Source organism: Meles meles, chromosome X (genome assembly GCF_922984935.1).
Source record: "Meles meles chromosome X, mMelMel3.1 paternal haplotype, whole genome shotgun sequence".
In the NCBI taxonomy this organism is placed as follows: Eukaryota; Metazoa; Chordata; class Mammalia; order Carnivora; family Mustelidae; genus Meles; species Meles meles.
Window position 1 is genome coordinate 6389927 of NC_060087.1, and position 27961 is coordinate 6417887.

Here is a 27961-nt window from a genome sequence, read left to right on the forward strand (position 1 = left end):
CTTGTCCATGCTCCGTCTTTCTGAGACCTGGCTTCTTTATGGAAATGATGTCGCCGTCACGCGCACACTTCTCCCTCGTGGGTTTTCTTCCTCGGTGCTGCCTACAGCCTATAGGTACAGTGACCATCAGGTTTATCGTTGAAACTTCATGAGTGAAAGGTACCGTGATTCATCATTTTCCCGAGCAGCACATGCAGTCTGGTCCGTGTAATCACCTCCCCTAGGGGTGTCGATGTGACCTCTGGTCTACTCACGAATCTTCTCTGTCTGGGAAGTGCTTAGTGCCGTATCCCCCCAAGCCCGTCAGAGCGCACCTCAGGATTCGTTCGTGCTCATTACCAAGTATGTTGTAATCCGGTGCCTCCGTGATTTTTATTGAATAAAAGGTTGGGCTTTGTTTCCATTTTCCGTTGTTCCTGAGTTTGTCATTAGTCTGGTTTATCCTTGACCCGATCTCAGTCTTATAAAATACACCAATGCCTTTTCCTCTTCTTATTTTTTTGAAATTTTTCTCCTGGATCTATTTTCATATACATGAGAAAAATGCATATATATGTATGTATTACAAACTTATGATTACTTTCATGGTTATACCATCATGGCATGATTTTTTCAGTCGTCTCAAAAGAAAGAATGCAGAATACAGGCAGTGTTTCAAAACTGTCTTCCCACTTTTTCTTGTCGTCTCACAGAGGGTGGCCCCCGCATCATACAGACCTCATCGCCGCGAGGTGAGGCTAAGATGAGCATAACCAGTGACGAGGTGAACTTCCTGGTGTATCGCTACCTCCAGGAGTCAGGTAAGACGCTTGAGTTTCTGTCAGTAGCAAGCGCACCTGCAGCATGGTGCGTGCAGAAGCGCCCACCGTGGATGGAGAAGCCAGGCTAGAGCAGGAGAAGAGCAGGCGGCATTCTCACTAAGAGAGCTGGAGGAGAGAAGGTTCTGGGGCTGCCCTACTCCTGGGGTGGGATGGGGCGTGTGTTCTTTCTTCCCTTGATCTCTCTGCCCAGTTGAGGTCAGATGGCAGTTAAGGTCAAGAACAGTCGGCATAAACATGGAAAGGGCATTAACGGAGGGGCTGGTGTGTCTTCGTGGTGTTGTGTTTATGTGAACCTCTCAGACTGAAGACCACGGATCTTTTGAGCTCCTAAACCACACCCTAGACCACGGGCCCATGGCCATTTCCCGAAACATAGCAGTAGTTCTGGTCTCCTCCGACACTTCTGATTATGACCAAGACGTCACTTTACAGTAAGCAATGTACAGGCCAGACCTGTGCTCTCCGTCAACATTACGGACCTTGTGAGTAGCAGCTGGCACCCTCAGGGGCTGGGGGACGGAGCTGACGAGAGCCTGAGGCCCAGGGTCTGGCCGGGCTTTGTCACAGGACAGAGGCAGCCCTCTGAGGAGTCCTTGGACGCCTGCGAGCCCGGATTCGTGTGTTAGACAGTGTTGCAGCTGCCCCCCGCGGCCCGGCCTCCACACAGTTGAGTGGACTGCTTGTGGGTGCTTTCTTCAATTCACAAGACTCTGAGTTCTTTTCAAATGAACGTTGTTAGATTTTTAATTAATTTCTAAAGTGAATATTGTCTCTCAACTTGGAAAGCTTTAAAATATTTCTTTTGAGCTGCACGAAATGACGATGAGAAACACGGTTGTCACCACCGACCCACGCAAGCTAAGAACTACCCCACTTCCAGGGCCCGCGGGACGCCCGTGTTCGACTCTGCGGCGCCGTCCCCTCTTTCCAGCGCTGACTGCCTGCCCGGATTCGGTGTTTGTTGTCCCCACATACTTCCTGCGCACACGGTGTCTTCCTGAGCCGGGCAGGCCCTGGGGTGTCAGTTCACCACGGCACTGTAGCAAAGTGGGCAGACCGGGCAGCCCAGACGGAGATGGGTTGTCTCACCGTGCGGGAGGACTGACGCCCAGATTCCAGGTGTGGGCAGTGTGGGTGGTGTCTGAGGCCAGGAAGGGGTCTGTCCCTTGCCTGTCTCCCGGCTTCTGGTATGTTGCCCGCCGTCTCTGCTGTTCCTTGGCGTGTGGAGGCATCACGCCTGTGTCTGCCCTCATTGCCACACGGCCTCCTCCCCACGTGCGTCTGCTTCTACTCTATCCAAACGTGTCCCGTTTCTCCTTCAGGATCCTTTCCCTTTGGAAATAGCCCTCCTGGATTAGGGCCTCCCCAGACTCTGGTATAACCTGGTTTTAACGTGTTAGATCTGCACTTGAGACCCCGTTTCCAAATGAAGCCACTTTCTGAGCTGTGCTGGGGGCCTAGGACTTAGGGATTTGGGGCAGGACAGAGTTCAACCCACAGCCATTGGTCTTGTGCGTTGTTTAAACTTTCTACGCTTGGTATCCTATTGTTTATGTTCTGCAACTTGATTTTTCAAGAAGGGAACCAGTTCCTGGGCCTTTCCACCTCCCGGAGACACACGGACAAGACTGAAGGGAAACCAGCTTGTGAGCCCCTGGGTCTGGGCTCTTCCAGAGTCTGCCTGGAAGGCTTAGCAGGGCAGGTGTTCCGTCCAGACCACACGGTTCAGGCTCAGACCCTTGAACAAGCTCTTGACCCCACTGGAGCCTCTCCTTCCCTGCAAATAAAAAAATAAAACGGTTATCCTGGGCAAAAGTCACGAGCACCGGACATGTGGCGTGTTATAGAGAAACACGTCTCCCTGTCCGATCCGGAATCTCTGTCCCCGGGGACCCCAGCTAGCATTTTTCATGGGAAGTGTGTGTTCTTCCTCCGTATGTATTAGGTCACTCGGCTCGGCTGTTGCCCGACATAGTATGAGAGAAACTGATAAAACGTGTATGACCCCAGTCCTGTGGATCTGGGGAGTCCCTGGCACCTGTCACTCACCCTGAGGAGTCGGGGGAACTGCCCGCCGTCCTGTGGACTTTGAGCATTGAATTCGAGAGCCCTCTCTGTGTCCACCCTTCAGTGCGAAGATAGGACAGAGGCAAAAACACGGTCAGAATGTGTGTGGAACTCACAGGCTGAATGTCAGGATGAATGAGTGATGTGAAAACTGTGTGTCTACCCTGGGGGGAGGGGGCGGGGGCAGGCGGTCCCTGGGGCTTGAGGCCCAGGGCAAGGGCACCGCAGGCCTCTTCCAATAAATACGGAGACCCTCCCTCCACCAGAAAGGCCACACTTCCTTTTGTCCTGTTTGTTGATGCTTGTCTCCTCTGTCACCAGGCAGCTGAGGAGGGGAGTCTGGGGACAGGATAGGATTTCACCGGTGTGGGTTTTAGATGTGCGAACTCCTGTCCCGGTCCCATCGGTCCAAGTCCTTTCATACACGTGTGGTGTGCGTCTTCCAGAAAGCCAGGCCTGCCCTTGCCTCTGAGGAGCGCGTGAGTCCTGGAGTGGACTGGGGCCCCCACGACGACGTGTACCAAGAGGTCTTTTTGGGGTCATTGTCTGTGTTTTTCTCAAACCTTCAAGTTTCCGTTTGGCACATCTCTCTTGAGTGGCCGCCCAGTGCAAAGAGCATCTCTCAGCCTTTCTCTACCTGTCTCCTTTCTACCTCCGGGGGTTGGGGCGGGGGTGCGGAGAAGACACGCATTCCTCCGTCGGGCCTCCCCTGCAGGCATCTCTGCTCTCCCCCGCATACCTGCAGCTGCTCATCCGAAATAAGCCCAGTGTCCCCGTAGGTGACTCATTCTTCAGCGCCTCCCCATCTGGCTTTCTCTGCCAGAAGGCACCAGGAGGTTCTCTCTTGGCAAGGCTTGTGCAGCAGGCCCCATCCGTATGCCTTGTGTGGTGCGGAGGAGAGAGGGAGGGGGCGGGCGGTGGGCTGGGGATGGCCTTGTGGGAGGCAGACAGCTGGTTCTCTGGTTCATGGGCTCTTTGCCTTGGTGGTCGGGGACAGCCCCAGAAAGTTCCAGCCCACCTGCTCGTGGGCAGTGAGGAGCAAGTTCCCTAGAACCCCGGGTGTTCCTGGTCTGGCCACCCGAGCTAGAGGCGAGAGCCTGCCTGCTCCCTGCTGGGCCGCAGATGCCATCCCTGGCCGACCTGTCTCCAGCACCTTCCATCCTCATCCCGTTCCCATATCCTCTATCGGTGCGGATGCCGGGAGTCCCCACAGGAACTTTCTCTCCTCAAGAGCGGGAAGCCGTGTGTTGAAGAGGACACCTTCCCAGGTGGGAAAATCCAGGTCACACGTCTACAGACTGGGGAAGGAGCCTCAAAAGTGGGTTTGCTCCTTACTCTGCCCGCAAGCGGCAGCCTCGAGATCATCGTAGGTTCTTCTCCGGCCTCCCCCGGAAGCGCGGCGGTAGGCGGCACACCTGGACGTGAACCCCGCAGCCTGCAGGGAAGGCGTTTCTCTTGGGACCGTTGTGAGTTGTGTGAAGCCGGGGCCTTGCCCCTACACGCGCTTGCCGGCTGCCATGGACTTGTGAGCCCGCCCGGTCCTGGAGTCACGGCGTTCTGGAAGAAGACACTGCCCGTCGGCAGGCGAGGCTTGGCAGCCAGGCGGGAAGAACCTGGAAGTGCCGGCTCTGGCACCAGAGCGGCCGAGGTGGCCTCCTTCGGAGCTGTGGCAGTCAGCCTCGAGGGCTCAGGCTTGGCTGGCCTCTGCCTTACAGGGCGCCCCCCACCCAGCCCGCCTCCCCATCGCAGGGAGCAAGGCGGAGGAACGGGCTCCAGCCTGCGCAGGCTGGTGTGAGCAGCTGCTGCAAAGACTGGGTGAGTGGCCAGTTGCTTGTCCGGCTTTTCTCTGAATGTAGCGTGGGGGGCTGACACCCCTTCCAGCTCCGCGTGAGGAAGGGGGAGCGTCCGTGAGTGCCTGTGAGTCTGAGTGTTTCCTCCAGGACTTCGTCGCCAGAGCCAGACCACGAGGGACAGAGTTCCTCCCAGACCCAGCTGGCGAGGGAGTCAGTGGGCACAAAGCGCTGCTGGAAGGCGGCCCTGCCACAAGCAGGGAGGGCGGCCGCCTGGGGTTGCCCAGACCCTGCCGGTGAAGGAGTCGAAATGCTCGGGTTTGGCGGGTCTCTCAGGGAGGGGAGTGTCTGGGTCACGTCACGTCTGCCAGGCCAGTCCGTGTCTGCTGGGGGGAGAGATGGTCCGTGCAGCTGGGTCATGGTCATGGTTGCGACTGGAGAGGAGACACGGGCCGGGGGGTTGGAGCCAGATTTTCCACAGCGGTTAAGCGGTGACCAGACTCTGTCTCCGCGGGCTCTCGTGCGGCGTTGTGAACTGGAGAGGCGTTCACGCTGTCAGAGGCGCCCGCAGCCGGTTCTCCGTGGACTTGTCCGTTCTCCTGTGGAAGAAGATTGGAGTTGTTTCCAGGTTTTGACGATCATGGCTAAAGCTCCTAGAAACATCTGCGAACAGTGTTTCCATGTGAGCGTAGGTTTCTGTTGCTCCTGGGGAAGCATCTGGGCGTGGGGTTGCTGGCTGGTGTGGCCCGTGTGGGCTGAAGGTTATCAGAAGCCACTGCAGGCTTCTCCGTGGGCCCGGGCAGCGAGGCCCCTGAGAGAGGGCAGGGGTTTGTTGCTGCGACTGGGGGAGCAACGCTGATCTGTGCCTGTGTCTCGGGGCTGCGTTGGGAAGTGGGCGGAAGGGCGGCAGCCCAGCAGGCAGGTCAGCAGGATACTGGTGACGCTTTCCGCTTCCTCTTTGGGTTTAAAATTAGCCTTTGCGACCTGTCCGGGGTCACGGTTTCCACTGCTGACTTCCATCTGGAGCTGCTGAGTGATGGAGCATCCACAGACGCACCCTGTCTCCTTGCTCCGCAGCCCGGGGACACGACGGGGCACCAGGACCGGCCGCACATCCCTCTGCGTGGGCTTCCAGGCTGAGAGCGCAATTCCCGAAGCCCAGCCCCCGTCTGCAGAGCGGCTGCGGGAGCTTGCCCACTGCCTTGCTCACACACTGCAGGGCTCCGGCGTCGCCCCACCTCGAGTTTTGGGACTGACAGCCACAGCCCCCGAAGAAGAGGTGGAGGCTTCATAGAACCAACCATGTGATAGTTGTTGGTGGTTCTGCTGGCGACAAAGGCAACACCCGTGAGGAATGTTTTGTCGGGTGGTGGGTATGTTACCAGGCTGTGCGGCCCCGAGCGCTGTCATTTTAAAGATTTCAGGTAGTAAAAGGAGGTTATCGTTACAGGCGATGGGAAAAACTGATTTATCCTATCTCACAAATCGCCAGGATGATGAACTTCTTTCTTCGTTGGGAAGGGTTTCAAGTGTGATTGAGAACTCCTTGAACAGAGCTGCTTCTCTGATTTGTCATGATTTGTCGTCAAGAGACCAATTTATGAAACCCGTTTATCATTCCCGTTAACGTCACAATGCATGCATTATTCACAGAGAAGTGCTGGCTGTTCTCTAACATGAAAATCTGCTTGTTAGACGGGGTCTGTTTTCTGAAAGAGCCGTGTCTACACACGTGTTGACTCACTACGTAGAACTGGGCACGTTTCCTTGGATTTACATAATGTACACATAGTTCTGGATTACGTGTCATCCTTGGATTGTTCTAGATTACATGTCATCCGGGGAGGATAGTGAAATACGAGTGCTTGGAGTTTCCAGGTTTACAGCAGAACTTAGGTGCCATTTCTCATTCATTTTGTGGGGCTTCTAGGCCAAGACAGAGGTAAAGATTTCCTTGCCTGCTGCCAAGCACCCTTTCATGCCCTGCGATGCCCCAGTATGCATGAGGTCAGCGTGGTTAGGACCTAAGAGGAGAGCGAGCGAGGCTTAGGCGGCATTTTGTCGCCACAGCAAGCCCCAGGACAAAGCTAAAGGTCGTTCTGTTCTAAACACACAGAGAGCTTTTACTTTCTGGAAAGATTACGGAGCGGTTTCAAAATCATGCCTGTGTGCACAGCGGCTTCCTGGGGCCAGGTTGAGGAAGGAGCCTGTTTGGTTAAGCGAGAGAGGCAGGCTGTGCGGGGGGACCTAGCCGAGGCCCCTGAAGGGTGGAGCGGGGCTGAGGGAGCGGGTCTCCTCTTTCCTGGGGGGGAAGGGGCGCCCTCAGCAGATGCCTGGCTCTTTCCTCGGAAGCAGTATGAGGCTACAGCGCTCTCCTCAGATACAACACCAGGTGATGTAGGGCCTTTGAAACGGTACTTTCTAATTTAATTTAATTTTTTAAAAGATTTTATTTATTTGGGCAAGTGAGTGAGAGTGAGAAGCAGGCTCCCCGCTGAGCAGGGAGTCCCATGTGGGACCCCATCCCAGGAACCTGAGAAAGCACAGAGGTGACTGGGGGCCCAGAGGGTGGGCTGGAGGCTTAGTGTTGGGTGGGGACAGTTTCTTCTTGGGCAGATGACAGAGTTCTGGAGAGGCATGGTGGGCTATTTGCACAGCAGTGGAAACGGGCTTTATGCCCCTGACCTGTGTGCTCAGAAAGGGCTAAAATGGTCCATTCTGTGTTCCGTGTGTTTTTCCACAATAAGTCACAGTGTTACAGGTAGGAAGTTTCACGGAGAGATGATTTCAGAGTTTGGGGTCTCAGAAGGAAGAGAGGAAGCACCTGAATTCCACATTGACGTTGTTACATTCAAGGGCTTTTCAGTAGGTGTTCGGGGCAAGTCCTTAGTGCACACAGTGGCACTTGTAAGTTAAATTGCCGTCCGGTGAATTCCAGTTATGTAAAAAAAGGAAACCGGAAACAGCAGTTTCACTGGTAATGCAATGGCTGTTTACTGGAAACCCCCCCCCCCCATGTGCCTTGGTGGGCGATGGGCTCCGTAGACTGTGGTTGCGGACCCTGGGGTCTCTCCACGGTGAAAAGGGACGCACTCTGGGTACAAGCCACAACCTGGGTGTGTGTCCGCAGAATTGTGCCGGCTCACACAGGCCAGCGTCAGAACACGGCATCCCGGACGGTCCCACCTGCTGAGCTTACAATGATAAGACCGGAGGCAGGGCCGCTGGGGTTGGGGTGGCTCTAAGTGCAGAAGGGTCATTTGGGGGAGTTCTTCCGTGCCGATGGAACAGCTCTGTGTCTGGACCGTGGCGATGATCATGGCATGTGGCTACATAGGATAAAATCATACGTGTGTGGATTAGATGCACACACGCACGCACGCAGGTCAGAAGGTCTGCAGTCTGGTGACCTGTCAGTGATGAGTCTGTATAATTTCCTAATTATAAAAGATAAACCGCAAACACAATTTTGCACTTCCATTACTGCAGTTTTGTGTGTGGGTCAGTAACACAAAGACAGTCAAGACGTCTTAAGTGAATTTTGCAGGTCATTAGCCATCCTGTGGGCCCACGGTTTGACGGGGACGTTCTTTTGTATAATGGATTCGAGTAACCGCCGTGCTCCTTTGAAACGGGTTGGCCACGCAGACCTTCTGAGCCTCCTGGAAGCAGGAGAAGAGTGAAGAATCACGTGGAGGTGAACAGCACTTGTCGCCTCGAGAGCTGGGTGCGTAGCCTCCCTGGGAATGTGGGCAAGTGCAGGTGGACATTGTGTGCTGCTGCCGCCTCCTTGGGAATTACCAGGAGAAGGAAGGCTGCGTTTGCCTGGGGCCGCAGACCCCTGGGCTGCTGCAGGCAGAGGGGGGAGTAAGGGATAAACGTCTGGTCCGTGCACGGCTTCTCCCTCTCCTTTTCAAGCGAGTCCTAATGTGTTTTTGAAATACCTCTGTAGGGAGTGTCTGACTGGTTCAGTCAGTGGAGCGTGGCACTCTTGATCTTGGGGTTGTGAGTTCGACCCCACAGTGGCTGTAGAGATTACGTCCGAATAAAATCCTTGAAAAAATACAAAATTGGGGGAGGGGCAAGAAAAAACCCCACTCCCTTAGGAACTTTAGCTCAAAGGATTCTGTAATGCGTCTGTGGTCCACCTAAGACAGGTGGGCAGATCTGAGGGTCTTGACCTCCGCAGTACTCTGACCACACGTCACGCATTACCCAGAGGCTTTCAGCCCCTTCACGGCGGTCCACATTCTCAGCTCACTCTTGGCATGTGGGGCCGGCTCCGTCTCTGTCCAGTGTTAGAGGGTCTTGAGCAGCCCCCTGGCCTCCGTCCACTGAATGCCAGCAACATCCCCCCACCCCATGTTGTCCCCACCAGGGGTGTCCTGGACCTGCCAGATGGACCCTTGAACGTGAACTCACCCCCGGTGGACGACCACTGATGCACAGCCTTTAGTTCCAGGGTGCTTTCGTTCCAGCTGGTTTTTATTAGTAAATGGGGTTTTAATGGGATTCTGTTTCTACACACTTTATCTTCTTGGGCTCTATTTTGATTCCTTTTGCTGCAGAACTCAAGTAGACTTCAACAATGAGCAAAATGCTTTCCTCGTTTTTATTAAATTTTTCCAGGGTATTTTTTTTTCCCCTCGAGGAAGGCGGAAGTCTGCCAAAGCATTCTCCAGCAGATAATAAAATAGTATTATTATTATTATTATTTTGTTGTTGTTGTTGTTCCCGGTTAGGAGTTTGGATAATCAGGAGAAGGGCACTATTCTTAATATTCGTGAATAGTTGTGTCTACAAAAATGATGAAGCAGGTTTGCCCACTGTAATCCCAGCAGCAGACAAATCACCCAGTCAGCTGCGCTGTGTTTCCCGGGACCGTGGAATGCCTTCTTATGCAAGACACGTTTCCACAGATTCGGGAAATCATTTTAAAATGGCTCAGCTATCTTCATTTAAACCAAAGTTCAGGGCTTATTGTTCAGCCGAGTCTCTAAAAATATGTTTTGACTGCACTGGCTCTTCTCCATTGCTAATGTGTGTCCCTGGTTAAAGAGAGGATCTTTATGGAACAGGAAAGGCAAGCATTTCTTGGAGATCGTGGTCGCCTTTGCTTTAGAAATAATAAAGGAAAGCATTCGTTCCGTCACATGACAGGTAAGGAAGACGTGGCTAGCGCACCCATGTTACTGTCCGGTGGAAGGATTGCTGCCGTCCTGTGGGGCCTTCCTGTCCCCACGGGTGTGAGCCGCGCGCTCCTGATGGGGCATCTGCGCTCCCCTACACCACCCTAGACCCTACCATCCGCTCCGGGGGGAGTCACGGGTCTTAGGAGCAGTTATTCTCAGTTAATTACAGCAGAAAGATCTAGATTATAAAGGACAGCACATTGACTTTATTTTTTTTTTAAGATTTCATTTGAGAGTGAGGAAGCATGGATGGGGAAGGGGGCGGACGGCGAGGGAGAAGCAGACTCCCTACTGAGCAGGGAGCCCCTTGCAGGGCTCGATCCCAGGACCCTGAGATGATGACCCAAGCTGAAGGCAGAGGCTTCACCGACGGAGCCACCCAGGCGTCCCCACATTGACTTTATGGTTTCCAGTCCTGTGTGGTCTATTTGAAAGTTGCTAAGAGAGTGAATTGTTGGTGTTCTTGCCGCATCAGATAAATGTGATGTGGCTCAACCCAGAACTCTGGGAGGTGGTGGAGGTCTTAACTAACATGATCGTGGTGGTCCTTTCGTGATGCGTGTGGCTCTCACATCTTCACGGTCCGCAGCTGGGACGGATGTGGTGTTGGAGGGCGTGCCTGTCTGCATAAAGCCAAGGGGAGGGAGAAACGGGGGAGCATCAGTGCACGTAGGCTTCATGAGGCCTGGTCAAGGGGGAGCTAAGCACGTGCGGACAGGTGTATTGTTGCCGTAGACTCCTGACGGTCCTTCATTCCCCTAAGCAGCACGTACAGGGATGCACGGACAATGCTCTAACCACCCGAGCTTGGGTGTCCGTCCTATAGGGCATGCAGTGTCCGCTGAGCGGGGACAGAAGGAGAACTTGGGGGAGCTCTGTGATCGCCCCTGCCGCAGTCCCCAAGTTTAAGTCTGGGCTGTGGGTGCGTATCTGTCATCTGCGCCTTTGTGTGTGTGTCGTACTTCAACTGAGAAAATAACAGAAATGTCGTAGAGTGGGGTAAGTAGCTGAAGGGTGTGATGCCCCTTCCTTTCCTCTGGAGAAGAATAAACCGCCCCTCGCTCCCTCTGTGGCATCACTGGTTCACACTCCTCCAGCGCAGAAGCACACCCACGTTCCCTTTGTGCCGTGTGGTCCGTGGGGTGCCGTCACCAGCCGACACGCCCTGCACGTGCGTTGTTCCCTTACAGACCGTCTTGAAGTGGCGCTAGTTGCAAACGGGCTCCTCTTCATTCGGAGCCGGTCTGTTTTCGTCCCGAACCGCTCTTTGGGTTTGGTGATAAAGCCCCTTAGAGTGGCCGCGTGGAGTGCTGACGCTGCTGTTTCCTGTGTCCCCCGTGTTCACAGCCACCGCGACCACCCGGGTTCCCAGGCGACTTCATCCCGGGTTCCCAGGCGACTTCGTACCAGCTTCTCTGAGTTGGCTGTTGCCATGTGTCTGTGTAAACGCCGAGAGCCCCGATGTGCCACTCACGTGTTTTTCAGTCCGTTAGAAGGGGAAGCAATTAGAGTGAGAATGCCTTCGTGGTTTGTCGCTTACGGTGTCTAAATGCGGCCTTGCTCCGCGCAGCCCCACCGTGCGCGCTGGTGTTAACGTCGAAACAGCCGGAGACCCCGGGCAAGGTGCGGTGAGGTGGATGTTCTCACGTCCCACTTCAGCACCGTGGACGGCATGAGGAGGTCTAAGGCGGTTCCCATTTCCTCTCTCAGCGGAGACGGAGCAGCACCTCGCCCTGGTGTCTGTCTGCAGAGGTCACGCACGGTGACATTAAGGCCTGTCTGCTCTGCAGCTCGGGCATCACCTTCGTGTCCAGCGCTCCTGTGTTCTGTAACCTGCCGGCTTCCTCCCTTTCCCGTCCTTCCTTCCAGACGGACAAGCAAGTCAGCTGGACTGTGGGACCCAGCCCTGTCCCTTGTCTCCAGCCCCTCCGAGACAGATGTGTTTCATGTCCGGGCGGGAAAGCCCAGGCGCCGAGCCCGCGGCGACGTGCCTGCGTCTCATCGCCGGAAATGCTACAGCTAGGGTCCGGAGCGGGCCGTCGGGCTCCAGAATCTTCCTCTTTTAAACGATCTTTCCTGATCCTGTCGATGTGGTGCAATCATCGATTCAGTTTCTGACGTTAAACCCTGCGTTCCGGGAACGGACTCTGCCTGGCCTGGACATTTTGTCCTTTTTTACACATGGCCCAGTTTGGTTGGTTAATACCATGGGTGGTGTATTCGCGTTTATCTTACTGGGAGAAACTGGGGTGTCCCATTCCTTTTTGGATGTCCTTGTCAGGTGTGGGTATTGGGCTCTGTTGGCCTCAGAAAACAAGTGGAGGGATCCAAAAAATGCTTTTCTGGGAACCCATTGGCCCCGCCGCCTAATCCAGGTCTCTCCCAGAGAGCAGGCCGCAGAGAACTTCCTGTCACGTTTAGACACTTGAGTGTCTGTCCCAGCTCTCCGTGTCCTCTTTGAAGCACGGAAGCAGCCATGACCCAGGATCTAGTTTGCAGGCTTCTGTGCAAGACTTGTAACAGAATGTGGGCATTCCTTCCTCCATTACCTACAACCCATGTGTTCCGGATTTCCTTTCCCTTGGCAGACCTCTGTGGCCCTCCCGTGTCAAAACAGCCTCAGCTGTTGGAGGCCCATCTGCAGCATGTCGCCACATTTTATGAATACTTGTTAATATTTTCCTTCACTCGAAGCAGTTCTGAGATGTGCTGGTCTGTTAGCTACATTTGCCATGGTGCACGTTAAAATAAATAATGAAGATTTTCAGATGTTTGCTCCTGTGCTACGCAAACCTATATGGGGTGCTGTGAGAGGTTTGGGTGCCAGCAGCGAGACCTCAGTGTCCCAGAAGGGACCAGCTGTCACCATCATTACCTCAACAGGAGTCCCGTGAGGGCGTGTCCTTCGCATGGTGGCATGGCTCTAGGTGGTGGGGTGCGCAGGACAGTGCAGAGGAGGGAGTCTTACTTGTCCCCACCTAGGGAGGAGCACAGACATCCAGGGTCACCTGTCAGAGGCTGATGAATGTATTACCTTGGACGTGTGTGCAGAGGGAGCCCAGCGCCCGCGACAGGGCATGGGGGGGAAGGGGTGTCTGAGCTAGAATTTTGTAAGCAAGGCGAGGGGAAGACCATGTCAAACAAAATCAAGGTCCTGGCTTGAGGAAGGCCGTGAGGCTCGGCAAAGGCGGCAGAGGGTTCAGGGACAAGGAGCCAGCTTGCTGGGGGTGGGAGATGGGGGTCAGAGGACGCGGAATGAGAGGAGCAACGAGATACCGGGAAGCTGTGCTGTGTGCAGGTCATCGGCAGGTGGAAACGCTTGGGCTGTGTGCGTTCGGAAGCCGCGATTCCTTCTGAAACCGCATCCGGAGGTAGCAGGAGGACAGGAGTTGCGAACACGGACAGTCCGCCGGAATGCTGGCTGTCGAGACCGCTCAGCAGGCAGCGGACGTGCCTGTATCATGTCCGCTCAAGAGGCAGGGGCCCAGAATCAATCGTGTGATCGTCCGAATTCGTGCAGACACTCCTCGGCACAGAGAAAGGGGCTGGAAGACGTCCCCCACGTGTGCACAGCAGTTGAATCACGTGTCGCAGTGTGTGCGTTATTTCCTTTCTTCCAGATTGCTTGCTCTGTTTTTCCCAGGCTCAGAAGTTAATTTGCACATTTCTTGAGTTGTTAAGAGTGCCCTCGGTGATGAGCCTGCGGTGTGGCCTCAGGGCTCGTGTTTGCCTGTCCCCGAACCTCGAGTCCGCTAGGGCTCAGGCTGGTGGCGGGGTGTGGTGCCAACAAGTGGCGCGTGTGTGCCTCGCATGTGGGCGCCGCGGAGCTCCACGAACCAAACAAGGACAGCGGCCTCCCTCACCAGGCCGCCTCTCCCAGGGCCGGTTGTTGGCTCGGGAGGAAGTTGCAACCTTGGCTTATAACCTGACTAATGTTTTCCCCTCCTGGATGTTTCCCATGTTGAGAGGATATTAAAATCTTGGCAGGGTGCACGGTCTGCTACAGTCAGAGGACTGTGTTGTACTCAGCCGCCACCCTTGGGGTCCAGGCCAGATGTTCTAAGTGAAACCCTATTTTAACGAGGTCCTTCTGGTATTTCTTTTGGGCGCCGTCCAAGGCAGTTCCATTTTACACCAAATTCCGTGTTATGGCGGGCCATCTAGAACAGGTCTGCAGCCCATAAAAACGTTCTCGCCGCACTCAGCGTTTTGCGGCCGAAGGTCAGAGAATTAGGTGGGAAAGTGACGGCTGGGTCTTGAGGACTTTTTTTTTTTTTCCTAAGATAAAGAATCGTAAAACTGATACACACATGTGCAGTGATTGAGCGCAGTATCAGAAAGCATTCTCCACGTGGTTTATGCTTCTCACCGCGGGTAGACGTCGAGTTTCCGTGTGACAGGAAGTGCTTCTTGGGCAGAAAATGTAATCCTCTGGCGAGACAAATCCGTCACTTCCGAAAAGGAGACGTGAGCCCACAGCCCACTAGCTGCCTGGGACCACGGTGGTATGTGTTCCGTGTGGACAGCTTGCAGCTGTGTGTGTGTGTGTATGTTGCTCTGATCTACCTGGCCCCGCTCCCGTGCCCTTGCCCTTGGCCTCCCTCCCATCTTTATTTGGACCGACCCCACCACCCTGAATCCCCGCTGTCCCCGCGGATAGGTAGGCGGGCCACTGGCCAGGCAGCTGCAGCCCGGGTGCGGAGACCTTGCCGAGCCAGGAAACACGGACTCTGTCATGAAGCAGGACGTTACAGGAACATCGATGTTCAGAGAAACAAAAGGAAGTGCTGCATCATAAATGAGCAGTCCACGGGGCCTGGGAGATTGGAGCAGGGTGTCCACCAGGGCACTGGGAGCCCAGGAACCCCAGGGCCTTACCGACGGCCAGGGCTGTGCCCCTCTCTCCCTCACTAGGGTGGCTGCTGCCGGAGCGCCAAAATCAGATTACAAACCTCCCAGCAACGGACCCTAAAGTGTGTGTTTTCACTTTTTTCCTATAAGGGACATCCCCACCTAGTTACTGCCCCTCTGTGGTCCTCCTAAAAGCCACGCCCAGTTCTGTCCTCCGTCTCTGCGGCTGGCCCTGCGTGCGGTGGCACGGCCCTGTCTCTCGGGAGTCATCTGTTCTTTCGATGGTGTGCACCCTGCCTCTGTGTGGCCCCTCTGTCACCTCTCCAAATTAAAATCCTCTCAGTTTGAGGGCACACCGAGGTCATTTTTAACCTCGGCATGGAATTTTAGAATTGAAAGGGACCTTGGAAATTGTTTAATTCCACCTACAGTTGTCAGAAAAGGAAGCCAAGGAAGCAGATGGGGATAGACCCAGGCCTTGGAGTGCTTAGTGACGGCTGCTGTCTTTGTCAGCAGAGAGAAACCCGAATTCCTCCATCGCCGCTTCTGATTCTGTCCATTTGCAGTCTCCTCTCCGAACGCCGCCGTCTTTAGGGGAGTGTCGTTGGAAGATACAGTTCATCTTCGTTTGCTCTGTGTAACACAGAAAGCATTCAGCCTCGTTTTTGCAATGCAGACCTTGTTTGCAGCTTGCTTGGCCAAAAAATGTAATAGAAACGCGGTGTTACTGGTAAGATGATCTTCTTCCTCTTTTTAAAAAAGGCTCCATTTTGAATCATTCAGAGGTTTCTAAAGACATTCCTGGAGTGTCCTTTGTGTGGATTAAGAGCATGGACTCGGGGGGTCAGATGGCCACTTCTGAGCTGTGTGCCCTTAGGGGAATCCCTTAACTGCTCTCTGACTCAGTTTCCCCATCGGTAACACACCGTTCTTATGACCCTGAGCTAATTCAGGAAAAGGGCTAGTGCACATATTCACTGAATAGCATTACTTTTGTTCTTACTCTCAGATACCAAAATTGTCATAAAATTCAGGTATACGTATAACCAGGAGTCATCTTTGGTACTTTTTTGAACTATGAACTCGTATGGCAGTCAGATTGTTTAAAGACGGTTTTCCTTCTCTCACACTGTTGGTCCTAAATCCTTCATTCCTGTCCTTTGCCTTCACGTCTCTGATTCTGAAAATAGAAGGAGTCCGTTTCGTTCCGTTGCTTACTGCCCTCTTCTCCCGTCAGCCTGAGCGGTTCCTCTCAGCCTTCCTCGAGTTTCCTTCCTGTGCCTCCCTCTTCGGCCCCAGCTGCCCCGAGGTGGGTGCCCTGTGTGTCGAGAAGGGAATCCAGATGGGCTTCCTCCCTTCAAGAAGCTTCTGTCTTCTCAGGAGCTGGGAGGTGCAGAAAGAAGGATGGAGAGTGCCAGGCCCTGGGGGAGCTCAGGACAGACGGCCGTCATTCCCGCCTGAGAGGACAAGAGGGGCCTTCACGGAGCGAGGCCACCTGGCCACTGCCATGACGACGGAGCAGGTGTCCACGGTGGTGACAGATGGCCATTTGGGAGCCGGCATTCTCGATCTCTGACTGTGGAAACGGCCCGGCCCCCTCTTTGTTATGGGGCGCTGTTCTCTGCACTGTAGGACGCTGAGCATCCCTGGTCTGTCCCTATTAGATGTCCGTAGCACCCCCTCCCCCACAAGCACATGCCTGTGACAACCAAAAATGTGTGCAGACATTGCATCTGCCCCAAGGGGATGGACTTGCCCTCCCTTGACAACCATGAACCCCTGTTCTAGATCAGGAGACCGGCATAAGCAGAGTCCCTCTAGGGAAGCAGGGAGCAGGCGAGCAGAGGCTCCTGGGGAGCCCCTAAGAGGTGCCCTGGCTCACGGTCGGGTACGGGGGGCTTCCAGCCTCAGGTGAGGGGTCTTGCCCGGGCCTGCAGGCTCCTGATGGCTCTTGAGAAGGAGAACCCCCGACCCTGCGTGCTGAATCAGGGAAGATAATGTGACGGTTTTGTGTGTCTTCCGTAGCATGTGTAAATAGGGCACGCAGCAGCGTGACACAGAGGAGGCTGTCACTAAACGTCCCTCCCGTTGTCATCCTCACACTGTCAGGCAGAGTAGAAGAGCCTCTTGTGTCTCTGCGCTCCTGTCGTAAAATCCCCTAGAAGGAGGGGCCTAGAGATAGCAGACGCTTCCTGCTCACAGTTCTGATAAAACTTTATTTGCACATATAAGCAGTGGGCCAGACTTGGCCTGTGGGCCACCCTTTGCCTTCCCCGATCTAGACAATTAGAATTAAACGTGGCTCTGGGCGGCTGTCTGTACGCAGACTGGCAGGTTCGTGAAATTTGTAGTCAACATTCTGCGGAAGATGCCCCAGCTGGTGCCCTCGGCTTTTGTTTCAGCCGAAGACGCAAAACCACCCACACGGCTGCCCTGAGTATTACATGTCTGCTTTCTCTGCCAGATAAGCAGGATTTTGAAGGGCCACAGGGCGATAATTTAGCAGGTTTTGCTGATGAATCAGGCCGGCATTAACTGGGCAGAACAGTTCAGTCGTACACCTGACGGACGTAGTCTGTGCAGGCCGTGGTGCAGCGGTGTGGTCCTCATAGGAAACTGCGAACATGTACTGGGTTTGTTTCAAATCTGTTCTTACTGCCTCGTTGTGTGAGACAAATGCATGTACAGGCTCTTTTCCTCTCTCCTGAGGAAAACAAAGGATTTTACTCTTGAAAGTCTTGCCACGTTTTATATAAAATGTCGTGTTTGTTTTAAGCCTTTCCCAGTTGGTCATGATCACACCCTTCTCCTTGGAAGTATTCCCACCTTCTCTGGTGGTTTCCCGTTACCATGTGTTACCCGAAGTCTGTGGCCAAGGGCATGAAGACGCTGTCTTGCCTTCAGGGGCAAGTACCCCCCCCCCCATTGTGTTCGTAAGTCAAGCAGAAGTGTGAGTAGACTGCGTGTCCTTCAGGGGTCTCGTTTCTCTAGGCTACCGGCTGTCAGCCACGGCAGGGTCGAGTAGGCAGTATCTGGAACACTCAGGGTGGTCACGACTGAGTGGCGGTGCCATGGGCATCCCTCCGGGAGAAGCCAGAGGTGCTGCTCGGCACTCTGCGACACACAGGACCGTGGTACCCGCAGCAGAGAAGGATCTGGCCCGGTGTGGGTCATGCCGCAGCTCAGAAATCCTGCTGTCGGCAGCTGGCGCGGGGGAGCCTCTTCCTAAGTAGGTGGCCGGCCTGCTGCTTCGGTGATGGCTCCAGGCTGGCCGGGTGTCAGACCCCGGGGCCGCCCACGCAGAGCCCTCACACAGGCCTTCCATCGAGGTGCCCCCAAGCCCTTTACTCCCCTCCTTTTCCACGACTTCCACACCTGCCATTGGGCCAGTCCCGCCTGTCTCTGTCTTCGTCAGTGACATGACGCGCTTTGTTGCTACTGCTGTCCCCTTGGACGGAAGAGAAGCACTGAAGGCTGAAGGGGTACGGGGCCCGGGAACCCCGCCGCTCCGGCAGACTGCCGCTGCATAGGCACCCTAGCCGCGGAGTCCCGTGCGGCCCGCCCCCGGGGAGAAGCCTCCGGCCTGAGGGGCCTGTCTGCCGGCATGGTGCCTGGCACGCCTCACTGGTGCACAGCAGAGCCCCAGTGACCGGGGCCTGAGAGAAAGTACTCCAGCAGGCCTTGCCCACATGGTCTGTGGACAGCCCCCGTTCCACGATGAGCAAGCGTCAGGATGGCAAAGTGTCGGAGGGACGGGTTCCCCCAGTGTCCTCCCTGTACAGACGAGGAAAGTGGAGAAGGAATGTTTCCCCCAGTTCCTGGTCTTCCCCGGATTCAAGAACGTACGCCCGCCTGCCGCTCTCACGCCGGGTTCTCCCGTCCGCTCCTTGAGGTACATTGTATCCCCACAGCGTAGAACGGGAAAGAGAGGCCCGGCCAAATGACCAGACCCAGGCACGCCGTGGGAAGTCAGGGCCGACCCCAGCGCTCCGGACCGCTCTGACATTCTGTGCATCTGGCCCTCCCGCTTGCCTCGATGAAGGCGGGGTGGCCAGAAGTCGGGAAGAAAGCCTTCAGAACAGGTGGATGAGAAAACCGTTGGTTTGAGGCTGTGCATAGGTGGCCTAGCGAAATTGTAGCTCGAGTTCATAAGCGCGTAGGAGGACTGGTTTTGGAGGTGACATGGAACATTCCCGCGTGTTTCTGAAGACACCTGGTTTCCAGTCATGATTTTCCGTTCCCCCCAGTGGGGAGCAAGTGCTCATCGCAGATGTTCGCGGTCGAGGCACCGCCGTGTACCGAGCTGCTCGGTCGTCATCTTGCTCTGGCGGGGGACGCTCGTTCTGGCCAGTCCTCTCCCACCCTCGGGTCATCTGCCCAGCTCCGTCCCCATCGTGCAGCTGGCCTCCCTGAGCGTAGTCACCACCGTGCTCTCGGAGTGGGGTCTGTCGCAGAGCACGGTCACGCACAGGGATCCGAAACGGAGGCAGCCAGACCTTACACGCAGCCTTTAAAACCGGATGCAGAAGGAAATCGAGGACATGGCGGGAGAAGTGGGCTTGCAGCTTGTCCTTTGCAAGTTGCCTGCACTGCGTCCGTGGCTGTGGCCACTGTGGCCGACGGGAGCCAGCGTGGTCCGGCTGGGGGACGCAGTTGGCATCCATGCAGGGAATTGGAGGCTTCCGGTTCCTGTGCCTGTGCGTGTCAGGGTCAGAGGAAACCTACAGCTAGAGTTGAAATTCTGCGTCTGCCTCTCATCACACACATGGGCATTGGACCCGTTCCCTAACTTCTCCAGTCTTTACCGTCCTTGTGTGTAAGCCTGTAACAGCACCGACGGAACAGCCACCTTGAAGGTCATGGACTCCGAGGGCCCAGATTTGCTTCACGGCAGCAATAGGGTCAAAATCTGCTATTCTGTGTCGTAGCAGCTCTGCGGCCGGTATCGGAGAGGATGAAGCAGGAAAGGGAGGAGGAAGGAAACGTTCCACTAGACTGCTTTTTGAGTGTCCCCCAGGTTCTTCTGTTGGGATCCTAGCCCTCGGGTGATAGTCCTCGGGGGCGGGGCCTTTGGTAGGTGATGCGGGTGTGAGGATACAATTGTCATGAATGGGATTCGCGTCCTTCTGTCTGTGTACCAGCCGTCGGCCCTCCCCAAACCACCAAATCTTGCACCTTGATCGTGCATTTCCGGCATCCAGAACTGTGAGAAGTAAGTGTGAGTCCCCCGGCCTGTGGAGTTTACGTACACCTGCCGACAGGCCGCACAAAGACATAGAGTGGAGGCTTGAGCTCTCCTCCCCACTGGCGCCATTAGTCACCGAGAGGGACGCCAGGCCCCGCAGGTGGCTTCGGTAGACGTTTCTCGGTGGGCTTGCCTGATGGGCCGAGAGTGGCATCGCACTGCCTGGCTTTGGATGTCAGCTGCAGCCCTTCGGCCGAGTGCTGGGGGTCTGGTCTGTTGGGGACCCCGGCAGGAGCTCGAGATCTGCCCGGTAGAAGGGGCTGCTGCACTTGGGGTGGCAAAGGCACGGGTGACTGGAGGCTTAAGGAAGGTCGTGGTGAGGGCTTGGGGCTGTGCCTGGCCTGGAGCAGGCCCGGGAAGGGCTGCCTGTTACTGTTCTGAGGCCCGTGTGGGTGTGGCCCTGCCGTAGACGCTTGAGAGATGCCAGGAGAAGAGCGAGCAGCTGTCGGAGTCCACGGTTCTGCCCAGTTCGCCAGGGGACACAGATGGAGAGGAGGCAGGGGCCCCAGGAGTGGGGTCAGCAGCCAGAATGAATTCGTAGTTCCTAATAGGAGGACATCACTGTGGCCCTGAGCAGTGGTGACAGTTCCAGACAACGGGGAGTCAGGCCAGGGTCTAAGGAGTCCTGCTCCCCCCTGACCTGGGGCTTTCCGCATCTGCATCGCGCTGGAAACCTGATCGAGGAAAGCTTGGTGATGAGACTTCTGGCACGGCATGGGCCCCGGGAAGAGTCGCCGGTCAGCACAGGCTGCTGGGTCCATCTTGGCCTGCGGGGTGGGGAAAGGTAGGAGCCGGAGGGCAAGGTCAAAGGCAGAGGGGAGGCGGGCGTAGAGGGCCTTGGCTTCTGGCCCTCGGAGGGCGGGCCTGCACCCGTCGTTGGCACGTGTGGTCTGGTGAGGGAGTCCGCGGCCCTAGTACAGCCAAGCCTGCCGGTCACCATGGCTGGCCCAGGACTCAAGGAAAGAAAGAGAGGACATGTTTTCTGTAGTCCTTAGAACCAGGCACTGGGGGATGGATGGGCGGGCTGCGGAGGAGCAGGAAGTTGATGGAGAAAGGGAGCAAAGAATGCAACCCCAGAAAGTTCCTTTCACGGAGGAACATTCCCATCTGCTGAGCTCGGCGTTTATTGCAGCGGCTGGCTGTATTTTGCTCCGGGAGGGCAGAGAGCCCATGTGGAATCAGCTGGAAGGCGGGACCCACGCGATGCCCCTGTCAGTCTGGCTTCTGAAGGCGGGGTGCTAGCCGCGTGCCTGGGAGGCCGTGCACGAGGCCTTGGAGGCCGGCCACGGGGACACCCCAGGAGCCCCCCGCAGCCCACCAGCATGTAAGATGAGCCAGTTGTGATGGGGAGGTGCTTGCGGAGCAGATCCCCGGCGAGCGGGATCCGAGGGACCCCCTGCACAAGCAAGGGGGAGTGCCTTTTGCCTCACTCCACCTCTAGCCAGGAGCCAAGCCTAGGGGTCCCAGTTACTCACAAGGCCAGCACCCCACAAGGCTTCCCAGCTCCCCGGCTCCCAGGCCGCCCCAAATGGACGGAGGGGCTGGTACTCCCAGCAGACTGGGCTGCCACCTTACAGGGCGGGCCTGCAGCAGCCAGGAGCTCCAGCTGTAGGATGCCCCCACCCTGATCCACTCTGCTTGAGGAAGTGGCGGCCACTGCTGGTTCCTGGTCACCCTCGGACCCCACATGGGTCCCCAGCACCTCCTCCGCCCTGCCCTGTGCTGCCACCTTCCTTTCTTTTTTTTTGTTTTAAAGATTTTATTTATTTATTTGACAGACAGAGATCACAAGTAGGTAGAGAGGCAGGCAGAGAGAGAGAGAGAGAGAAGGAAGCAGGCTCCCTACTGAGCAGAGAGCCCGATGTGGGACTCGATCCCAAGAGATCCCTGAGATCATGACCTGAGCCGAAGGCAGAGGCTTAACGCACTGAGCCCACCCAGGCGCCCCCAGCCTTCCTTTCTTGAAGTAGGTGTTGTTTTGTATGAGTGCAGAGGGAAGGACAGGAAAGAGCACCCCAGAGCCCAGGGGAAGCTACCGATTATTAGATAAAATGACTCAAGCCACCCCAGTGGGTCCAAAACGGTCTCTTTTTCTTCGGGTGTTAGGTCTTGCAGTGCTTTGGCCCCTGCCTGCCGTGACCGCTATGAGCCCGGCTATGGCAAGGCGCCCAGAAAGGTGTGCACTCCAGCTGGGCAGGGGGACAGTCGGAGACCGAAGCAGGGAGCTCTTGAAGGAGTAATGGCAACACAGGGAGAAAGCCCAGAGTGGCGTTTCTGCAACAGAAACATTTCCCCGGGGCACTTGGGTAGCACAGTCGGTGAAGCGCCTGCCTTCAGCTCAGGTTATGACCCCAGGGTCCTGAGATCGAGCCCTGCGTCGGGTTCCCTGCTCGGCGGGGAGTCTGCTTCTCCCTCTGACGTTCCCCCTACTCTTGTGCTCTCTTTCTCTTTCTGTCAAATAAATAAAATACTCAAAAAACAAAAAAAGCATAAAGTAAAGAAACATTTCTGCAGGGCAAACTGTGCTGTTAATAACACCGAAACAGTTCAACCTCCAAAGCTGTGTCTCCGTCCCCTGCACACGGGCCTTGGGCCGCTGTGTCTCTTCCCATCCCCCTGCCCGTTATCTCCCCTTCACCGCACACCTAGAGCTGGGCGTCCCGCAGCCACGCCTGCAGCCCCTACCCCCCACCCCCTCCCGCGGCTAATCAGGAGCATCTGCGGCCAGTGGGGCCACCTTTGGATCTCCATGGCTGCGCCTCCTGCAACCCTTCATTTCGGGCCTCGCGAAACCCTTTGCTCCTTGCTCTCTCTCGCTGCAGGTTTTTCCCACTCGGCGTTCACGTTTGGTATCGAGAGCCACATCAGCCAGTCCAACATCAACGGGACACTGGTGCCACCTGCTGCCCTCATCTCCATCCTGCAGAAGGGCCTGCAGTATGTGGAGGCCGAGATCAGCATCAATGAGGTACGTGCGCTCCCGGGCGCGGGGCGGTGTCCTGGCCCCAGCCCTAGCCCGCAGAGCCTGGGGACCGTGGGACAGCTCGGAAACCAGCCACGGCCACGCCACCCATGGCCAGTCCGCTGGATTCCTTCCCCACTCCCTCTCCTTGAGTGGACTTCCTCCTTACAAGCCTGCCTCACTCTGCTTTCTCTTTAGCTTTTCAAAAGGACAAAAGTAATATGTCCTGTACTCGGTCACCTGTGTTCATCCATCCGTTTCCAGAAACCCACATCTTGGGAAACCCCCGGATTTCTGCCTGTCCTGCGCACATTCTTCCCTGACCGTGGCCCACTCCTCCTTCCTCCTCAGAATGGGTGTCCAGGGGTGGTGTTCCACTAGCCCCTTGAGGCCCCGCCTGGTCTCTTTTTCCCACAAAAAGGAGTTTGGGGGCTAGGAGCGTGTGACCCCAGAGACCCCCCCGTGAGCTCTCAGATCATGCGAGGCTGCAACTAGATGCCTTTGTCCACCGGTTTCCATGTCTTCAGTGTGTTGGGAGGCCCTGGTGACTTCTCTTCCTCCTTTCCACATTCCAGCGTGCCGGAAAGGAAATAAAAAGGCGTCTCATTTGTGACTTGACTTGCGGTCACTAAGCCGTGGGAGAGCATACTTTCAGAGTTTACATTACGAGGTGTTTTCATTACCCTGGGTAGTTCCTGCATTTTACCAAGTCTTTGTGCATTTGAGGTGTGACTCTAAAGACGGTGACACGGAAGCATGCTGACCGCTTGGTCAGTGTTGGCCACACCGTGAAGTCTGAGGGTGGCTGACGGGGTGACCGGTTCCTTGTTTAGACGTTTTCTAGGCTTTCCTCATTTTCTTGTTTTCAAGTGTAATGCTGTTTTCAGATGTAACATTGTACAATTTTATGTTGGCCAGACGTCAGCTGGGGCCAAGTGTCCTTTTCGATCGCGTCTAGCGGAAACTCAGGTGGTTCACTTCTTCCTAATTTCTGAGGTTATTCAAGTTCAGAATATGCAAATTGAGCAGCCACAACCCAGAAGCACCGACTTCTTGTCCGACTCTAATATTTGGAGCAATTTCAAAGGCAAAAATGGCCTCCTGGGTTTTTAAGTGGGTATGGGAATTTTTTCATTGCAGATAGAAGCCTGAGAATCAAAACAAGTTGAAAACACACGCGTGGGAACCAGACAGTGCTGTCGCCCGAGTCCCGCAGCTATCTTTAGTCGACACTCTGAGCCCCGTGACAGCAGATGAATATTTCACTAAGTCAGATGGACAGGTGTACTAGGGATCCAACCCGAACGGTGCCGAAATCTCCGATGCGGGCTTGAGGCTCCCAGAGAGCCGCCTCTCCCTGAGAAGAGGGTGGCTGTTCACAGACTTCCTGTACTCACAAGGTGTCCAGGCACAGCTTCTCCACTTGTGGGGGCCGGATGATTCCTCGCAGCCGGGCGGCCTGGACCCCGTAGGAGGGCGTGCCATGTCCCCGGTCACCCCGTCCCCCTGCGCCTCACCCGCCCAGACTCCCTGGGCGCCGCTCTGGGTCCCACCATGCTGGGCCGGAGCGCAAGGAGCTGATGGCTGCCCCCTCTGGCTCGCTCCCCAGGATGGCACGGTGTTCGACGGCCGCCCCATAGAGTCCCTGTCCCTGATCGACGCGGTGATGCCGGACGTGGTGCAGACGCGGCAGCAGGCTTTCCGGGAGAAGCTCGCCCAGCAGCAGCAGGCCAGTGCGGCGGCGGCGGCGGCAGCAGCGGCGGCGACGACAGCGGCCACGGCAGCCCCGGCGGCCGTGGCCCAGCAGCACCCACCAAAGAACGGAGAGGCCACCGTGAACGGCGAGGAGAACGGAGCACATGCAATAAGTACGTGTGGGGCTCTGGGCAGGGGTGAGCTTCTGGCAATTTCTCTCCCGAGTCTGAGGGGGTCACGGGCTCTGCCAGCTCCGCTGCCGGCGTGTGGGCTCGGAAGAGCTGCACAGGCTGTGTTCTCATGGAAATCCTTAGACCTGACGGTTTTGGTGCACACATCCTCGATTCTAGAAGGTTGTGCGGCTCGGAGAACTGTGACAGCGAGAAGCGCCGTGTGATTACTGTTTGACATCGGACGGTTTCGTTTGTGGAGGCCCCAGGTCCTCTGTCCAGCCTTCCGTGTTGAGCGTGTCGGGCCAACATTTGCTGTGCTAGTCAAGTTCATGGTTCTAGAGAGGGCAGCGGGCCCCAGACAGCGGGTGTGGCCCTGCGGGCTCCTCTCAAAATGCTAGGCACTTGTCTCTCTCGGGTAGTTGCCCTAAAGGACGCGGCCGATCAGAGCGCCTGACTCTGTTATGTGGCTTGGAAACTGAAGAGCACTTCAGGGTCTGAGTTCAGAGCATGCCCGTGTATTGTGTGTGTGTGCACATGCAATATGTGTGTGTCAGGCAGCTGTGTGTCCACGCAGTACGTGTGTGTGTCCATGCAGTACATGCGTGTGTCACACAGCTGTGTTTCCACGCGGTACGTGTGTGTGTGTGTGCACGCAGTACGTGTGTGTCATGCAGCTGTGTGTAGATGCGTGTGCATGTTCTGCGTGTGCCCGTGTGGCTTGCATACCTGTGCCTCGCTGGCCCCTGTCTCAGAGGACGCTGCCGCTTGCAGTCAAGCCCTATGACATGTTCTCGTCCACGGTCACAGGGTAACCGATTATCCTGTGAGCTGCAGAATCAGACTAGGCATCAGATGGAGAGCCCAGAGCGGCTGTAGTGCAGACGAGAACAAGCGGGATGACTTAAGGCCACAAGTCTAGCACAGACCTGGAAGGACTTCCCACATGTAGCCCCCCATCCTCACTGGGACGCAGGTCCCGAACTGTGGGGCAGGGCAGGAAGAAGACAGCACGTGGCTCGTGCCGCAGATCACTTAGTGCCTGTCCCCTCAGGAGGGACGCGGCCCTCGGGTTTTCAGGAACGAAGCTGGAGAAAACTAACGGTTATTGTTTTGTTAGTCTTCTGTCACTGAAACGAATTTCTAATTGGTGAGCTTCAAGAAGTCTGTATGTTTGCCAAGATAGAAATATTGCAAGCTTTTAAATCGTATGGCTTTCTTTTCAATCTTGAGAAAAATCTAGTGGGACAGTGGGTTGGAGGGTGGATCCTACTGGTTGGGGCACCTGGGTGCCTCCGTCGTTTAGCCATCTGACTTGTGATCCCAGGACTGTGAATTCACGTCCTGCGCTGGGCAAGGAGCCTCCTTAAAAAAAGAAGAGAGTCTCACAGGACATAGCCGAGCAGAGACAGGGACTCGCCTTAGAGCACGCTGGCCCCCCCCCACAGCCTCCATTTCCTGGGTGCCTGGGGCTTGCCTCTCAGTCTCCAGGGAGCACACCCGAGGGCCCGCTGGCCCTCCTCCCAGGCACATCGTCCTCACTTTCCCTTTGTTTCCTGAAGCCGGGGCCACCTACCATTTGCAGTCGTCTGGCTCCAAGGCAGGCTGAGGCCAGACTGTGGTGTTGCAAGGGACCGTTCATCCTGACCTTCAAGAATCTTCTGTGTCCTGCCACGTGGGAGAAAAACAGCCGCCTTCCAGGACAGTGCTTTTGAGGGAGGTGTTTAGCATGCTTGTCTCCATGGGCACCAGGCCTGCCTGGGAAATCAGAACCCAGAACCCAGGAGTCCTCCAGGCCGGGCTTGTTCGGATAGAAGGCCTGGCAGCTCTGGTCTGATACAGAGGTGGCTCCAACCAGGAAAAAAACCCCAGCACTTCAGTCCCAAGAACCCGAGGTTGTTTGCAGGCAGGCGGTGCAGGGTGGCGGGCGCTCTGGAAAGGTGATGGTCTTTCCCAGTGGGAGCTCACAGATAAAGAGGTGATCCCGCAGACAGGTGCTCGCAGATAAAATGTCTCATCCCTTCCGGAGAACAGCAGCCTTCGGGCTTGACCCATCTCTCTCGTCATCCCTCCCCAGTCTCGTGGTGGTGGTGTTCGTTAGACCGTAGCATGGCCCTAGTTATGCAGAGTAAATAACTTTATTTTTGTCTGTCAGGTTTGGAGACTGTTGAAGTAAAGAAACGTAATACATTTACTGAATTACACAGAAGTAGTCATGATACCGTTACAGTCTGTCAGAAGTCATGTTACCTAGTCCATAGAAAGAAGGCGTGTCTATCAGCACAAGACAATTACCCGGTCTCACTCATGTGGACTATAAGAAACCGTGCAGAGGATCATAGGGGGAGGGAGGGAACACTGAAGGGGAAGTCGTTGGTGAGGGAGAAAAACCACGAGAAACCCTTAACTCTCGGAGACAAACTGAGGGTTGTGAAAGGGAGCCGGTGGGGGGATGGGCATTAAGGAGGGCAGGCGATGAGAGTGGCACTGGGTGTTACAGGCCACTGATAATTTATTGAGCACCTGAGACTGGTGATGTACTCTCCGTTGACTAACTGAATTTAAATAAAGTAAAATAAAATAAAATAATAAAAAGAAGGTGTCTCTAACACTCAAGTGCCCCAAGAATGCCGGGAAATTTCTTTTCTCTACCGGTTAGCCACATGACTTTTCTTGTTTCCTGTGACAGATAATCATTCGAAACCAATGGAAATAGATGGGGACGTTGAGATCCCGCCCAACAAAGCCACAGTCCTTCGGGGCCACGAGTCGGAGGTGTTCATCTGTGCCTGGAACCCTGTCAGTGATCTTCTCGCTTCGGGGTAAGGATGCTGGGACGGGGGTGCCCTGGGGCTGTTCTCTCCTTTCAGGAGTGCATGTTCCCCTCTCATTGGCGGCAGACGGCAACCTCGGGCCCTCGGTGCTGCGCTCCTTCCCAGGTCGTGAGGAAGTCCTTGCTGCGTCCTGCATCCTCCATGGGGCGGGGAGCAACGCAAAGATGTTTGAAATTGCGGAGGGGCGCCTGGCTGGCTCCGTCAGTAGCGCTGACGACGCTTGATCCCAGGGGTGTGAGCTGGAAGCCTCGCTGGGCGTGGAGCCTACTGGAAAAAAATAGTTAAAATAACGAAGAGCAACAAAAATGATGAGGCAAAAAAGCCAGCCAGTGAG

General features: G+C 55.7%; 1 protein-coding gene across 8 annotated transcripts in view; it reads left to right on the plus strand.

Annotated features, from left to right (window-relative positions):
* TBL1X (transducin beta like 1 X-linked) overlaps nt 1-27961 on the plus strand; it is a 197217-nt gene that overhangs the window by 151904 nt on the left and 17352 nt on the right. For 6 of the 8 annotated variants that reach the window (XM_045996463.1, XM_045996465.1, XM_045996461.1 and 3 more), the window contains 4 exons: nt 693-800; nt 22789-22934; nt 24538-24796; nt 27483-27615. In XM_045996463.1, the coding sequence (XP_045852419.1) occupies nt 743-800; nt 22789-22934; nt 24538-24796; nt 27483-27615 (596 nt within the window). In that variant the 5' untranslated portion in view covers nt 693-742. Of the gene's footprint in view, nt 1-692; nt 801-4684; nt 4704-21272; nt 21291-22788; nt 22935-24537; nt 24797-27482; nt 27616-27961 lie in introns of those variants that run through there. The other 2 variants (XM_045996469.1, XM_045996468.1) reach the window with 2 other exon arrangements.